This window comes from Cryptomeria japonica, chromosome 8 (genome assembly GCF_030272615.1).
Source record: "Cryptomeria japonica chromosome 8, Sugi_1.0, whole genome shotgun sequence".
NCBI classification, from domain to species: Eukaryota; Viridiplantae; Streptophyta; class Pinopsida; order Cupressales; family Cupressaceae; genus Cryptomeria; species Cryptomeria japonica.
This window is the reverse complement of record NC_081412.1, coordinates 457,811,881-457,828,939: the sequence shown is the minus strand read 5'-3', so window position 1 is coordinate 457,828,939 and position 17,059 is coordinate 457,811,881. Positions and strand designations below refer to the sequence as shown.

Below are 17,059 nucleotides of genomic sequence, written 5' to 3'. Positions count from 1 at the left end.
AAGTAAAACATCAAAGCGAGTGTAGAGAATGTAGTTAGCAACAATAGCTTGTGTGTGTTTTGTTAGTTGAGAAAAGATAGCTCCTAACTGTATGGTCTGTTAGTTGAGCAGTGATAGCTCCTGATTGTAAGTAGCTCCAAGTGAGCGTTGATTTGTAATGACCTCTGTGAATCTCCAGTAGTCTGTAGTAAGATGTAACTCTTGATCACTACCCAGTAGTTTGTAATTAGTAGATTTATTGTTTAGTTTCTTTTATATTTTGAAAATCATTTTCCAACTCAATATAAAATAGAAAGTTTGCATGTCTACTTGTGTGTTTTGAGTTTATTTTCTGTGGGTTTTTTTCCAACTATTTGGGGATTGAGACAAAAGTCTCTGTGCTTTCTTGGGTCCACCTAGCTTGAGAATTTCATATTCTCTACAACAAAGACAAATAAATGACCTATAAGCAACAACCTATAGATGATAGCAAAGGCATGCTTCCCAAATGTGAAAGCATAGATAGAGCACATGGACTATTTTAATGAAGGGCATGTCTTGTATCATGCAAACCATGGGTTGCAGAAATTTTTTTCCTCAAATTTTTTAATGAGCAAATATTAATAAAGTAAAATCAATATATATAGTCAAACTCTTACAAAGCATAGATTAAAATCTCGTTGCACAATTTTTAAACGTCGATTAATTACAAAACAATGCCGTGAAAACATTAGTCTCTACCTATAGATAAGCAGGACTAAAACTCTACCACATCTAAAATTTGACCTTTGTTTAAATAATAGTCATGTTATCTTTGTCATAATCAATTCACCACTGAAAGATACATGCTCATTTCTATATCTCCATAAAATAATTTAGTGTGTATAAGTTAAAAAATAATTAAATTACCCCACTATGGTGATGGAGTCTCATGTTGTCCTCCATTCTTTTATAATATATTCTAATATATAAAAATTATGTAAATTTAATTATCAAATTCTTTAAATAATTTTTTTATTACTTTTAGTTAAAAAGAAAATTCTTGTTTATCCTGCAAAAATTTGGTTGTATGTTTTAACATTGAATTTTTTCAATAGGAGGATAAATGATTACATAAATTTATATTCTCAGTGAACTTGATTTTATAATGAAACAACATATTTTTTTAAATCAATTCTTAAATAACAAAAAAATAATTTAATTCTTGGAACATAAGCAAACAATTTGAAACCAATTTTTTATATCAAGAGTAGTAAATGAATTATCATTATAGGTATAATTTTTATTGGTTGAAAGAGAGAAACCAAGGATGAATCAAGAGAAGATCCAAATCCCACACCTAGTCTCCAATAGATAACACAAACTATTAATGTTTAAAAGAATCAAAGAACGCCACCGAAAAAATCTAGAATAATGCTAAAACTTTATTTTTCTCTAAAATAGTGGATTTGAATGCTCAAAAATAAATTTATGTAGATTAGGAAGAGAGTGCCATAGAAAAAATATACTAATCAAGACCTTTCTCATAAATAAATTATTGCTATCAATCACTTCCTATCCCTTAATATCCATTAGAGAAATTCTAGCATAAGAAATGAGTATGTTCTATTTATTCCAATCATACAAATATTTTTCAGGTGATAAACTATTTCCTAGAGTACCTCCCTTTACCCCTTTAGTAGCAACTAGAATTAAAAGGTGGAACCTATATTTATAGAAGGGTTTTTTATCACCACATTTATATTAAGAGCTATGAGATGAAAGAACAAACTCAACCATAGGAGCCATGATATATTTTTTCAATGCATCATGAAGAGAAGAAACACTAATAGCAAGAAGAAATTGAATCTAAGAGGTTCAAGCATGATAAAAAAAAATGCAACCCCATTTGAAGCAATTACCCCACCAACAAAAGAAGCTACCCATCATGGAACAACATGAAAATACCAAATAGATGGTGTTGAAGAAACTTCATCTCCATTAAACCATCATGGAGACAAAGGTGAATTCCTTGTACATAGTGTCAAATCAATAACCAAATCGTCGACAACATAAACCCCAAAGGTTGTGATTCAAATTAGATAACTAAGTGATAGGAAGAGGAAGGATGACATTCTAATTATTTTTCTTACAAAATTTTTTAATTTTTTTTAAAAATATAAATGTTTAGAATCTAAATACAAATCTAAAAAATTAATAGTTCGAATATTCTAAATTCTTAAAAAATTGGTTCCTATGAGTGATAGAAACTGAAAATTTGGGATAACAAGATTATGTTTAGATTGTAGATAGTTACACATGCCTACACTAAAATTCATCACCATGCCCAAAATAAGCTCTTGATCAAATAAAATGAAATTTCTATTTTCTACACAATACCATATCATATCACCTTTCATATAAGTAAAATTTTCTACTATTATTATTTCTAGTTTGAGGCCACTTTTCAATTTATTAGATAGTTAATTAAGAATACACAACATAGATGATGAACACATTATTTTGTTTATTAGAGTAAAATAGTTTTGAAGGGACTCAAAACCCTTAACAACAAGAGACAACAAACACCAAGAGAAAGAACCAAAAGACAAACAACCATTGGCGAACAACTAAATAAAAGATAGAAAGAGAGGTACAATGATTTGACCCGATAGCCTATTGAGTATTTTTCATCATTTTTTAAATTTCAACATTTCCATCAATAGCACTTTCATTGATTTTGAACACATCTTGAAAAACTGGGGATTGGATATTCTTACCTTTATCTTGTCTTCAAATTTTGGAGAAAGGGACAAGAATAGGTCTAGTATCCACATCATGTTTAATAGTCGCATCATTCTTCTTGGAAATAGAGGGGGGGTTTGAATTAGCTTAAGAGAGCTCTTTGAAAGATATCACCTTCTCATCCAATTATTTGAGGCCCTTAGAACTGTTTTGCATGGCATTTCTACTCACAACAACCATGACCTTATTTATTCTAATGCATTTTATCTCTGGAGGCCTTAATGGCTTTTATATTTTCCTTATTATCAAGCTTCATTGTGTTGACATCCTTAGCAAAATTATAAATGAGGGTGAGTGGTTTATCAGCATTTTCCATAGGCATAGGATTATTCAAATGGAAATATCCTTGTTCTAATTTATCATAAATGGAAGTAACCCTTTCTTTAAGCACATGACTTTTGACATTTAGTTGAAGAAATTACCCTGCCCTTTTGTCATATCCTTGACCATCATCAGCATATCTCTAGACTCCATGGCAAAGAACCCTTTATTAATACCCACAGGTGACCTTTTACAATATGAAAAGGGATTTTGACATGGAAATCAATCCCCTGTGGGTCCCTCTTAGAATCAGGAATATCATCCTTGATCCCTTCCATTTCAACACATTTCTCTTCATCAATTAAATTATCCAAGGGATTTTTGACATGGTTAGTATTGAAAACTTTTTTGTCTCGAATGGCTGAATAAGACATATTGTGACTATTTTTCTTTACTTTACCCTTTTTAGTGGGTTTAGATGACTCTCCCACCAAGTTTTTACCCTTCCTAGCAAATCCAAGAGAGAGAGAGAGAGTTAGGAAAAATCTCATCTAAAGGAACAAACTCAAAATCATCTTTGTCAATTTCATAATCATGGAGCTACTTGGGAGAAGTCTCTTCCTTCCTAGGGCATTTATGACTTCCAATAAGGAGGCACGCATCCACATCAAAAGAGATCCTTAGATTCAATGAAGAAATTAGAAAAGTGCCTAAAATTATTTGGATAAAATTCAATTACTCGTCGCAAGGGATTAGACAGAATGGCTAAAGCTTTAGCCTGCTCCATAAGGAGGATGAGACCTACATGAAGGACTAGGCAATTGAGGTTTCTTCTATGAGCCAAAATTCCATGGCTAAGAAAAGGTAGAAGGTAAAAAGGAAAAAAAAATCTAACTATCATGCCTAAAATAGCTCAAAATCATAAAATGGTAGCTAAACAAGCTAGAAAAATAATTGTCAAGGGACAGATAACTCATAAGCACCTCTACAAAATTAGACCAAAGAGGTTTGATAGACCCATGATCATAACACCTGTTAGTAGTTCTCTTACCAAATTCCATTAAGAACTCTTGAAGAAGGCATTGATGACCTTATCCAACATCTTGTGGTCTCTATAGAATTTCCTTCTTTCCACCAACATTCTTGTAACATCAGTAGTAAGGTCTTATATAGAAAATATTTCCACTTTATATGCCTAAAGAATATTATTCTTCCAACCATATAGAAAGGCCTTAGTAACCAGAGGATCATGACCATGATGCTTTTCTAAGTAGGGGGTAATACCAGTGGCTGACAATTTATCCAAAACAAAGTATTTATTCTGCCATTTTTCATAGGATGTCATATTGAGTGTTTTTCCATATCCACCAATGTCTATGATATAGTTAAAGGGGAACCCACAACCAAATAAAAAGAAGTAGGATCCCATAAAGATGGTAAAATCTAGGCAATAGAATACCTCAGGACGACTGAAATAAAAAACAATCTACTTTTACCTTCTATAATGGGAGACAGATACCTCAATCATCTTGTCCACACAAGCCAAGAGTAATGAACCATCATTACCAAGAGTGCCATATGCTCATCATAATTTATTGTCATCGGTAATGAGATATGTAATGTCATTGGGGATGTGATTAAAGTACCCCCGCCAAATGATATGATGTTGGTTAACACTAAAATTAGAAAATCCATCAATAACCTTATTGGCCACATGAAAGACATGGGAAATTTTGTACTCTTCCAATGAATTAAGCATGAAAATGCAATCTAGGATCGAGCATTTTATTGTCCAACTAGGGGTCTGAACACCCCTAAAATAATTAATAATACTTATAGAATAAATAGTTAGCCACACCTTTCTATAGCCATTACAGACTTCCAACTTGATATCAATGTAGGTTGCCTTTGCCTTGACATAGTGGTTTTTTCAGTATTCCCAAAGGGAGGGTCACCACCAAGAAAAAACTACCATTGTGATCATTAGAGACTCCCCCACAACCAACAAGCCTAGGGTTACTATTGGGTACCCCATCAGTATTAGTATTAATACATCCAACAAGAGGATCTTTCCACACAACACCATCTGGAACATGCTTGGACCTGTGAAGGGGGATAAAGACATCCTAGTCGAGCTGACAATTATGTACAACAAGAACATTATACTAGGAAGGAATTTGGAGTCCTCAACATAGTCCTTTAAACAAACCGTGCCATAAAATTCTACTTAATAGCTACCTAAATTTTGAAAGCCAATTTGACCTCAGGGAAAGCAGTCTCCTAGAAAATTATTTTATTATGCTCCTTCCACACCCCTCAAGAAATATGAGGCATGATGAGAGAACATAATAGACCTAGAGAGAATTAGAGGTGGTAAGAAGCCACTATATCCAATTATTCGAAAATGAAGTAGGAAAAACCCAATCAATAGGCCAAAGGTGAAAGAAATGGACCCATATAACCTTGACATAACTGCAGCCAAAGAGAAGGTGAAAGAAAGCCTCCACTACTTTCATGCACAAATAACAATTGTTAGGCATAGGAAAACCTCTATTTCATATATTATCAATAATCAATCTTATTTTGGGCAAGTAAGGAAAAATAAAATTTTAACCTTGTGGATCAAGTAATAGTCCCAAAATAGTGCATAGAAAGGTTGAGGGGAGCACAAAGATGCTTGCATCTAGAAAGCATTAGAAAATACCCTTTTATAGATCTATATGTGAATTTTTAAAAATATATATATTTTAATATTTTAATTAGCTCTTATATTTTAAATTTTATTTTTATTGAAAGTAGGTCATCAACACTGATATATAAGGTTGATTATCTTGTCAAGGAAAAATATTAAAATGTATTTAAAAATGTTGAAAAAAATATGATGCAGTAGAGAAAAGAATCTATGTCAAGATGATATAACTCTTTTTTAATTTGGATAAATAATTAAAAAAAAAGATTGTAACTATTAGAAAGAGTTATATTTTAGCACATGCAATTTTTCAAATTTATTGAAAAATATATATTTATAAAACGTAGTAAAAAATATATCCATGCACTAAATTTTCAAGTTATCAATATAAAAAAAAACAACAAATTAAAGATAAATAAAGTGTGGTAGCTTGTGTAACTTCAATTTCAGCATTTTATTAACAACTAAAATGTAGTGTTTAGTTTATAAAAAACTTCATTCAAATAATTTTTTAATTTTTTTTTAAAATTACAAACATAAACTAGACTAACGAATATAAATTTTATTAGTTTACATCATTTCAAAATTCAAAACATATATTTCACTTTAGACTATTGATTTAATTTAAATATTTGAAATAGCATTAACCATTTCTTTTATAAAAGTGTGGCACGTATGTGTACATTTACCCTCTTGAGAATGAGTATAAAAGGCCAAATACTTGCAATGATCTATGGAGGTCCACCAAGTATTAACCTTCAAACATCTTCATAATTGTTTCACCAAAAACTCATAATTGAATTCCTTGATTTTCCTAATGGCCAAACCACAAAATCTCTTACAAAGGCAAACTTGATCCCCATCTAAAAGATGTAATCTATTCTTCAATTTTGAACCAATCCAAAGAAAATTATTTTGAATTATTTCCATCATAATAGAAAACTTCCTTGGGACTTAAAATAGACTTGTAGCATAAAGAAGTAAATTCTAAAGAGAAGCTTTGATCAACTGAAGTTTACTAGCTTGGCTCTATAAAGTCCCTTTTCAACCAGCCAAAATTTAGATAGAAATTTATTAATGAGACCCAACCAAAAAGAGTCGGGGAGAAAATTAATACAAAGAGGAAGCCTAAGGTAAGTGGAGGGAAGCTCCTAAATATTGTACCCAAGAATACAAGAAATTATATCCTACCTCTTTTCAAGAGTACTAAGAAAGAAGGTGGAGCTCTTGGGGAAACTAATTCTTTGACCCAAAGTAGCTTCATATTGAGAAAAAAATATTTTGATATTTTTCACTTCAAATATAGAGCCATCCCCCAAGATAATAGTATCATCAACAAATTGTTGGTGAGAATAGGCTTGTGAAGAGGAGGAAGGGGAGAGGCCCTTAAGATACCCCAACTTAACATTTCTCTAGATGAAGTGACCTAGGGCGGCTTCCACCATAAAGATAAAAACAAAAGGGAAAATGGGGTCCCCTTGGCAAATACTTATGGATCTAGAAAAGGACCTTGAGGGGGATCCATTAATAATGATAGAGAATCTACTGGTCATATTAAGTTGAAAGATCAACTGGATAAATTTACTACTAAAACTAAAAGCAGTGAGAACTTTTAGAAGAAAATACCAGTTAACGTAATGATAAGCCTTAAGGAGATAAAATTTAAGTAGAAAGCCAACTTTTTTATTGACCAACAAGGAATGGATATTCTCATGAATAGTCAAGATAAAATCTAGAATTTGATGGCTAGGAACAAACCTATTTAGCAAGGCAGACACCAAAGCATGAAGGATCGTGTTGAGACAAAGAAAAACAATTTTTAAAAATAAATTGGCAATGGAATTACATAATATATCTCTGATATTTTCTTCCAAAATTCCTCCTTAGAAATGACATCTTGGAGTTTTCATAAAATAGAGATCTCTTGATCCACAAGGAGAGGGGAAGCACCTTGGAATTGGATCTGAGCTTGAATATCATCCAGCACACTCTTCAACTAATTTTTTTTTATTAAAGATGTGTCGAAGGTGGCTTTATTACACTTAAAAGCATTAGAATTAACCAAAGAAAGCTTCTTTTCAACCCTATACATAGCTATACAATCAATACCAATATTCCACCAATCTTTAGTTTTATTTTTAAGCTCAACGTTAAGAGTCCACAACTTCTCATATTTAAAAGGGAACTTATTTCTCTGACCTTTAGCAATGGCTAAAAGGACAATAGGAAAATAATCTGACCCAATAGAAGAGAGAACCAGAAAGTTTGCAAGAGTAGGAGACCAACCAATCAAGATAAATCAAGGCTCTATGCAATTTAGCCTAAATTAGATCATCACCAAAATGAATGTTAGACCAAGTGAAAGAGGCCCCATGTAACTCCAAATTAAGTAAACCCTAAGAATCAATTAGCATGAGTAATTCCTAGTCACTATCTTCAGCAATTGGATTACCTCTTTTCTCCTCATTACATCACAAAGAAGTGCTGAAATCACTCATCACCAAACACTTTTTTGAAAGGATGGAAGAGTGAAAAGCATAGAGGAAAGAGTAAAAGGATTTCCTAGCCACTTTATTATTTAGAGCATAAATATTTGAAATAATCTAAGAGGTACTACCATCTCTCAAATGAAAAAAAAAAAAAGTAGTAATATGATTTGGAGTGGACCAAATCACTGTACCTTTTACCAATTTTGTGCCACAAAAAGTAGCAATACCTCCCGAAGGCCCATCAACATCACAAAAATGAATACCAGCATCTCTAAATAAGGCCAACTTAATTATTTGAAGCTTATCACCCTGCATTTTAGTTTCTTTGAAAAGATAGATATCCACTCTATGATTCCTAATGAAATTGGATAAGATATCATGTTTATGGGGGTCATTAAGCCTCTTCATGTTGTATAAAATAACATCCATTTAGATCTAAGAGGGGTTACTGAAAGGCCAATCTCAACGAGAGTATGTTTTATCCCTTCAACAATATCAAACTTAATTTGCCTATCCCTACTCTAAATCCTTGACAATCTACTCGGGTACTTGGATTTAGAACCACAATCCACTTCCTATCGGTTCCTAGTCTTAATGCCGATAGGATTAGATTGAGGAGAATCCTTGCAATATTTTTTTGTTTTGACCTTTGTAAAAGGCTCTTCATCCACAATCTCAAAAGGAATATCAAGCACCAAATGAAACACCGCATCCTCCTTCGAAACCATAGGAATCTAAGAACTAGAGAGGGAAGCATCATCATCAAGAGAAAGATTATCCATCGTAGAAACATAAAAAAAGTGGAAAGAGAGTTGTCCCCTGAGCCTTTCAAAATATTCACTACTAAATCATTGGCTTCAACACTCGGAGATTCCAAACAAGGAATAGAGAACACCATGTTAGGGGCGACATCTGAGCTATGAAAGGAAGGGGTAGCCTCCTGAGTATCAAACCAAGCAACCAAAGAATCCTTCTTCCTCCACATTTGTAGATTTAACTGGGCAATTCTTGACCCAATGGTCCAATTTCTCACAATGGAATCAATGAAAGGGAATGGATTCAAATTTCATACAAGCTTCCTCTGAAGTGCCAAGTTTAGAGTTAATGCAGATTTGCATTGACAACTTGGTCAAATGTTTAATGTTTACATATATACGAGCATACACCAGCTTGCTTTTCTATGTAGTCATGGGATCTAGTGAAATAAACTCCTAAGAGAACGAATCCAAGCCACAAACTATTTCTTCATCCCAAAATTCAAGGGGGAGCCCCAAAAGTCTCACCCGAATATGAGCAACATAGCATGACCAATCTTTAGGGTTAAAGCTAGGTTCCCAATGTTTAAGAGCCAATGAGGAATGCCCCAACCTCCAAGGGCCACTAGAAAGAATAGAAAAATAGTCTTCTTCACAAGTAAAGGCAAAATGAAAGAAACCTCTCACCATAGCTACCACATCCACTTGGCCTTTCTTCTTCCCTTTTCTTGTAACCCAACGACAGATCGACTAAATAGTTGATCGAGGCCCAACAAAATTGCCCACAAGTAAGTTGTCCATGATGGAAATAGAAAAGGTCTCAGAGACATGATAAGGGAAGAGATCATACCTTTAAGGAAAGAACAAAAAACCTTTGACCATTTTTTGTTGTCGATGATTTTTTCAGGAACCATAGGTGGGAGAATCAAGTTACTAGAACCCTCTAGAGAAATATCTAGACCCACACAAGGAGAATGCATATTCTTAGTAACAATATGAAGAGACAACAAAGCATCTAGGACCTTGGAAGAATATGAATTCTTCCCTGTAGTAGGATCAAAATCATTACTAGCATAGTCAAATACTGCACAAGTACAGTTAAACTTAGGTTCCCAATGTTTAAGAGAAAACAAGGAATGCCCCAACCTCCAAGGACCACTATAAAGAATAGAAAAAAATTATTCACAAGTAAAGGAAAAATGAAAGAAACCTATCACCATAGCTACCACATCCACTTGGCCTTTCTTCTTCCTTTTTCTTGTAGCCCAAGACAAATCAACTGAATAGTTGATTGTGGCTCAACAAACTTGCCCATAAGTGATTTGTTCATGACACAAATAGAAAAGGTCTGAGAGCCATGATCTACAAAGTTCAACATCAGAGAAGAGATCACACCTTTAAGGAAAGAACAAAGAATATTTGACCATTTTTAGTTGTCGATGATTTTTTCAAGAGCCACGGGAGGAAGAATCAAATTACTGGAACCCTCCAAAGAAATATCTAGAGCCACACAAGGAGAATGCACATTCTTAGTAACAATATGAAGAGACAACAAGGAATCTAGGACCTGGGAAGAATGTGAATTCTTCATTGTAGCACGATCAAAATCATCACTAGCACAGTCAAAGACTACACAAGCACTCCCACTACCATCATTGCAACAACCTTAGAGAATTTGAATTTTGATAACTAGATGATGAATCCTCCATTGGTATTCCATTGATGAGCACACAAACTTACTTAGTGTTGATTTATGCAGACTAATATCATCGTTATGTCTAAATATTCAATCTACATCCATGTTTGCGAGTGCTTATATACTATGAGATAGATGACCATTTCAATATTTATGTGCACCTCAAAGTGCGATAAGACTTTAATGGTTAAATTCTCATATTAATGTTAGTTCCTGTTTATTTTTTGGTTTATTTTAAAATAATTTCTTAATGAAATTACTTAGTGATAGATGCCACACATTTGTGTTAAGTTTGTTTCACTCAATGATGTCCACCCACCTTCATTTACTCAATTTCCTTATACTTTTCTTGATATTTAACATATACAACCTATTTTTAAATGTATTCCCAAATTCATCTCACTATTGAGTTTGATTTCCACTCATTTGATGCCTACCTTGGAATCTACCTATTATATGCATTTATTCATTTTAATAAGCATGGAAATCATACTATGGATGCAAATTTGACCACTAAATTCTTGACTCATATAATTTTTTAATCATTATTGCAAGATGACTATGTGTACATTAAAGAGAGAATTTCCTTGTCTTAATATTGAAGGACATTCATTTGGACATTAACTAGCTCCTAGAACATCTTATCATTATAGCACTTCAAGAAGCATTTATATAAGAACATTTTGAAGAAAAGACTTACCAAAAATAAAATTTAACATCAAAATCAATTTCTAGAACGTTAACAATTAATTATTAGGAAAACTACAAAATTGATTCTATTAAGACACTCATTATAAGAATCTTAATTTCTTGTTCAATAATCTCTTTAATATATACAAACACCACTAGCCCTTGAAATTCAATGGAAAGTAGAAACTCGCATGAAAAAAAAATTACAACTATGTCTTAGACGGAAATGCCCTACACCCAATCCGACTAAGAAAAAGCTACATGTCTATCCAAAGTCTGAGACAGAACGAAATTAAGTTACATATTTTCCTTCGACGGATCATTAGATCTACTTTGCAATTACTCTCTTACCATTTTATCTTTCAATTATCACTATAAATTAACTAATCTAACTTCATTTTTACTTATACGTTCGTAATTTTGGAATGACCATTAAAACCACAAACTTCAAATAGTTTTGATTCTCTTAGTGAAAAGACACGCCTGTTATGCCTTATAAATATATATTGGAAACCAATAGAAAAGGAAATCAACTCGTCCTCTACTCTGCGTTTGTGAGCAAAATATTTCAATTCAGTCCACTAAATCAGTTGAGAATTGAAAACCTGTGGCACGTATTCACATTCACAGAAAATCGACTCTTTAAAGTTAAAATCCATACAAGGTCTGCAACTGGAATTATGTTTATATATATTTTTTTTCCTTATTTTCCAAATTTTCCTGGACTTGTGATTGGGATAATTAGGAGATTCAACATACTTTAACATACAACTGATAATCAATTGCAATGCAGAAGGATGGAATCCCAGCAGTTAGAAAGAGAATTTACTGCCTCTGAGGTCTGAATACCATACAATCTTATTATTTTTATAAAGTGAGTTTGGGTTTGGCTTATTTTATCAATACAAGTAATTCTGAATTACTGATACTTTTGGTTTGGCAGGTTGCAAACGAATTTGTGAACCAGTATTACTGTGTTCTAAATAACTGTCCCGAAAAGCTATATCACTTTTACAAAGATTGCAGCACTATCACGCGCCCTGAAACCAACGGTCAATTGGGGCATGTAAAAGCCCTAGAAGTAAGTCAAATTTTGCAGTAGATTCAGTATATAACAGTTTAAATCATACAAATTCACGTTGGAAGATATTTTACCATACAATTACAAGATACTTTCAAATTTCAATTTTCATCGTTGGTTTAAGTTTATATTTCTTTATTCGATCAAATTTCCAGACATAATTTTTTTGTTATCCTGGTTAATTGTTTCTGACAGGCTATAAAAAACAACATAGTGTCCCTGCACAATGAGGGAAATGAGTTTAAAATAGGAACTGTGGATTCTCAAGAAGCTTTTAACGAATCTTTTATCATCCTGGTAACTGGGGCTATATTAGGGCACGACAGTGTCGAAAGAAAATTTACCCAGTCTTTCTTCTTAGCACCACAGGAGAGAGGCTTTTTTATTTTCAACGATGCATTTCGGTATTTGGAAGAACCCCATGAATATTTAGAAGAAAAAACTATGTTGGCAAATGGTTTTTTTGATAAGCCTTTGCAGGAAGGTAAAGTGGTATCTTCTTCTATCTTTCAGTATTTCTGTATGTAGAGTCTTCTTTGATTCTCTCTTTCTGTATCTTAGCAGAGCAAGTTCCTGCACAAGAAATACAAGGATTTGAATCACAGCCGTCTAAATTGGAAAAGAAACAAGCTACTGAAACTGTCAAGAATGAGCAACAGATGAAGGCTATTGAGAGAACTATTCCACAACCAGAAGAAAAACCAAAAAGGAGTTTTCTATCAGTTGTAAGTATAAACATTTCAAAGTTCTTTCCTTCATTGAGCATTTGTAGAATATGATGTTCACGATATTTGTTTTTTTTGAACGTTAAAGCTTATGAATGAGAACCCGCGTCCTATTCAAAGGCCAACTGTTGTGGTGAAATTTCCAATAAATAATGGAGTGAAAGGAAATGTATCTTCAACATCACAATCCTTGGATCCTAATTCTACTGACATATCTGGAAAAGCCCCAGGTTAGCATAATCTTTCCTTCACCCTTGTTTAATTCTGTCTTTTGGGTTCTTCAATTTTCACTAACCTTCCAATTGCATGTGACTTTCAGTCAATGAGAAATCAATATATATTAGAAGTTTGCCATGGAATGTTACAATTACTTTGCTTGAAGAAGAGTTTAAAAAATATGGTTCTATAAAGCCTGGTGGAATTCAAATTAGAACCAACAAGGTATGTTTTTGAAAACAAATCTCTCTTGTTTTTCTTTTTTTTTCTTCTGTAATGTTTAAATATTATAATGCAGGAAAAAAGCTTTTGCTATGGTTTCATTGAGTTCCTATCATCAACTTCTGTGGAGAGTGCTATAAAGGTACTTAGTTTAAATCGTATTATTAGATATTTAATCTATCTTTATACTCATAAAATTTCTATTTATATTTGGTGAGCAGGCATCTCCTATTGTCATCTCTGGGCGTCGGGTATATGTTGAAAAGAAAAAGTTTTCTGGTTATAGAGGTATTTCACATGGCCTTCATTAAGTTATTATTATTTATTCATATAATGTAATATAGTCTTCAAATATTACTGATTTTCTTTGCTCATACTGATTGTTTTCTACCATGGAAAGAGAATATTCCAAATGGCGGAAAGAGAGGAGATAATCGTCAAGGACGCAATGGCTATTCAAGAAATGTGCCCAGAAATTTTTAACTTGTATTTTTGGGAGCTTCAAATGTAATACTTGGTCTAATCGTCATAGACCAAGTATATGTTTTTAATCTATACTTGGTATAACCTGGAAGCCAAACGCTTCTATTGCTGATTTGAAATTTCTAAGACTCTGTTATAATTCAATCTAAATGTAAATATAGTTTTGTATTCCTATAACACTTTTAATATTCATCTCTAAAGGTTCTAACATAACATTATCATCTTGAATACCTAGAGTTCTATAAATGGAATCTAGAATGAAAAAATTCTCTAATGGTATAAAAATATAATATAAATTAACTTTATCTTTCTCAAAGATAGTAAATTTGCTATAATTTCAACTTACTTTTTGTTAGTGATGAGATAACTCTCTTCCTACTTTTTGAATATCTCACAATCCTCCTTTTTCTACCCTTATCTCTAATATATTAATCTCATATATCTCATTAAATTTCTTTAAATACACAAAATTTCACTATCACTATCTATCTTTACAATTTCCTTCTCCTTTGAAAAGGTACAATTCCTCCATTCAAAAGGATATATATAGAGAGAGAGGGTATGGCCTAGAATGTTCTAATGCTCATTATAGTAATTTGGTTCATCATCATATTTTTAATCTTTTTCTTGTAGTTTAGTTTTTTTAAATTCCTACTCTTGATTTGGTCTATTTTTTAGAAGAATAAAATATAACTAAAATTTTCAAATAAGTTAAAAGTTACCAAAATAAGTGTGTTAGATATAATAGATATCAATACTTTAAAAATTGAGTATTTTTTAAATAAATGGAAGAAGAGATATTCTAATTAAAGGTAAAAATTAATGGAAGGTCATTGGAGGAATCTCTTGTTGGCCCATGTTAATGTAATTATCATTCTCAAAAAATATTTCAAAGTGGTCAAGGAATCTATTATTGTATAAAAATTCATATGATATAGAAAGCAAAAAGATAGAAAATCTCATTTAGCAAAACTACCACATCAATACTAAATCTACAACTAAAGAACTCATCATGATGACATGATTTACATATCTTCAAAAGAAGACCATATGTATCTATTTAATAATTTTTTTTCTCTCAAAGAACTTGTATCATGCAAAATCACAAACTAGTAATTAAAATTCTACCCCAAAACAATGAGATCAATCCTTAAAATTGGGAATAATTTATTAAATGAAAAAATCATAATTGAAAATTCAACCAAAAACTCAAAGAAATCTCATGGAAAAAAAACTCTCCCATTGCTAAAACTAAAGATGAAAAAATCAACTAGCCCTGCTATCACTTCCTTGTCGATGAGGGTCTTTGTCGCTTTTCTTCCTGTGTTGTTTTTGATGGGTGTTGCAGAGTGGACCCCCTTGTGGGAACCCCCATCTCGCAGGGCCCATGAACAAGTGATCTTAGATGTTTCTTTTGGGCACATTCAAAAAGTTGACTCTTTGGTTAAGGAAAAATGTCTTACTTCAAGTTGAGTGTGTGGTGAAGTACCAACAAGTAAAGATTCTTGATGTGTTGCTGAATACAGCTATTACTGAGCTCAACCTCTCTTTTGTTGGTAATTTTTTGCCCTTCTAACCTTCTATTGACCATGTTAAGAAATTGTCTATAGCGTGTTAACTAGGAGGATTTGGTCAAAATCCTTACAGAGGGGTCATGGTCTTATGGTAGTAACAATTTGTTATCCTTATGCAAATGGAAGCATAGCCTTGACCCCTGGAAAGATCTGGGGATGGTTGCTCCTACTTGGATCCGGCTCCTTGGGTTACCTTTGGGAGGTTTTAAAGGGATTGTTGACACCTTTAAAGGGAAATTTCTAACATCTTTGCCAAATTCTTAGTTGTGGATAAAATCACACAATACATTGTTAGGCTCCTTTATGCTAGAATCTGTGTTGATGTGGCTATTAGCATTATGCTACTGAGTCAAGTTATGCTCCTATCTAGGCTTGGCTCTTGCGCCCAACCCATTGAGTACGAAAGTGCTAAAACCTTCTGTCAATCTTGTAGGAGATATGGTCATCTTAGCTTTGAATGTAAGAAACAACCTGTTACAAAGTAGCAGTTGTCCAATGATCCCTCTTTTCATTCTATTGATATACTGAGGGTTTCAATCACTCATCCAACTATGGGTCCTACAATGCCTCCTACCCCTTCAACGATTGAGACTGAGTGAAATTTAGCCAAGGATAATAAAAAGCAACTTGATTATCTGACAACTTCTTTGTTAGCATTGGAGCATATTTTGACCTTGGTTCCGAAACCTCTTCCAAGCATGAACATTCCTCCTGAACCTAGCTGCATGGATAGTACATTGTGTAGTTGATCTTTGGGCATGGATATGGTGGTGGACTTGGGACACAACCATACTCCACAACCTTGTTAGACTACTTCTAGAGTATGTCAGAAAGATTTTGAAGTGGAAATTGTGATAAGCCACATAAACCCTAATAAAGAGAATATTAACATAGAAAATATGATTAGAACCCCTAAGGAGAAACAAGGGGCTAGTTTTGTCAATTTGAAAGAAAACCTATATTTTATGGGGTTTTCTTCTACCCCCACCTAGTAAGGTAATAAATATTATTGCTAATGAAGAAAATGATAATTTAGATTGGACTCAAGTCGATGATAAGAACAAAAATAAAAGAAAGAAGATGTATGTGGAGAGAAAAAAGCTGGAATGCCATCGTAGATTTAATATAGAAACAAGGATACAACAAGAGAGGTTTCTAATGGAAGATAGAGGACCCTAGATAGTCTCTCAGAACATAAGAAAAAAAATAACTAACCTACACCCCTTAGAGAGGGGATGCATGATCTACTCAAGGATGAGTAGATCATTTGCTACCATTTCAAATGAAGATTATGTCCTAGAATGTGAAGGGATTGAATAGCCCTATAAAGAAAAACATGTTGAAGTGAATGTTAATGGAACAAAAAGAGGATATTCTTCTACTATAGGAACTGAACATGAGATCTGAAATTTTAC

At 32.9% G+C, this 17,059-nt stretch overlaps 1 protein-coding gene across 1 annotated transcript; it reads left to right on the top strand.

Annotated features, from left to right (window-relative positions):
• Positions 1–12,140: 12,140 nt before the first annotated feature.
• On the top strand, positions 12,141–14,070 carry LOC131031320 (nuclear transport factor 2-like). The gene is made up of 9 exons (XM_059210430.1): positions 12,141–12,182; positions 12,287–12,424; positions 12,620–12,908; positions 12,953–13,149; positions 13,238–13,379; positions 13,469–13,590; positions 13,664–13,729; positions 13,809–13,875; positions 13,988–14,070. Exons 1-9 carry the CDS (start codon positions 12,141–12,143, stop codon positions 14,068–14,070), a joined length of 1,146 nt encoding a protein of 381 aa, XP_059066413.1.
• The last annotated feature ends 2,989 nt before the right edge of the window (positions 14,071–17,059 follow it).

What these genes read in the sequence shown, in the direction of transcription:
- LOC131031320 (XM_059210430.1), top strand. Translation starts at nt 12,141, where the DNA reads ATGGAATCCCAGCAGTTAGAAAGAGAATTTACTGCCTCTGAG. An exon ending in GAGAATTTACTGCCTCTGAG is followed by an intron (nt 12,183 to 12,286) that starts GTCTGAATACCA and finishes TTGGTTTGGCAG; the next exon opens with GTTGCAAACGAATTTGTGAA. An exon ending in TGATAAGCCTTTGCAGGAAG is followed by an intron (nt 12,909 to 12,952) that starts GTAAAGTGGTAT and finishes TTCTGTATGTAG; the next exon opens with AGTCTTCTTTGATTCTCTCT.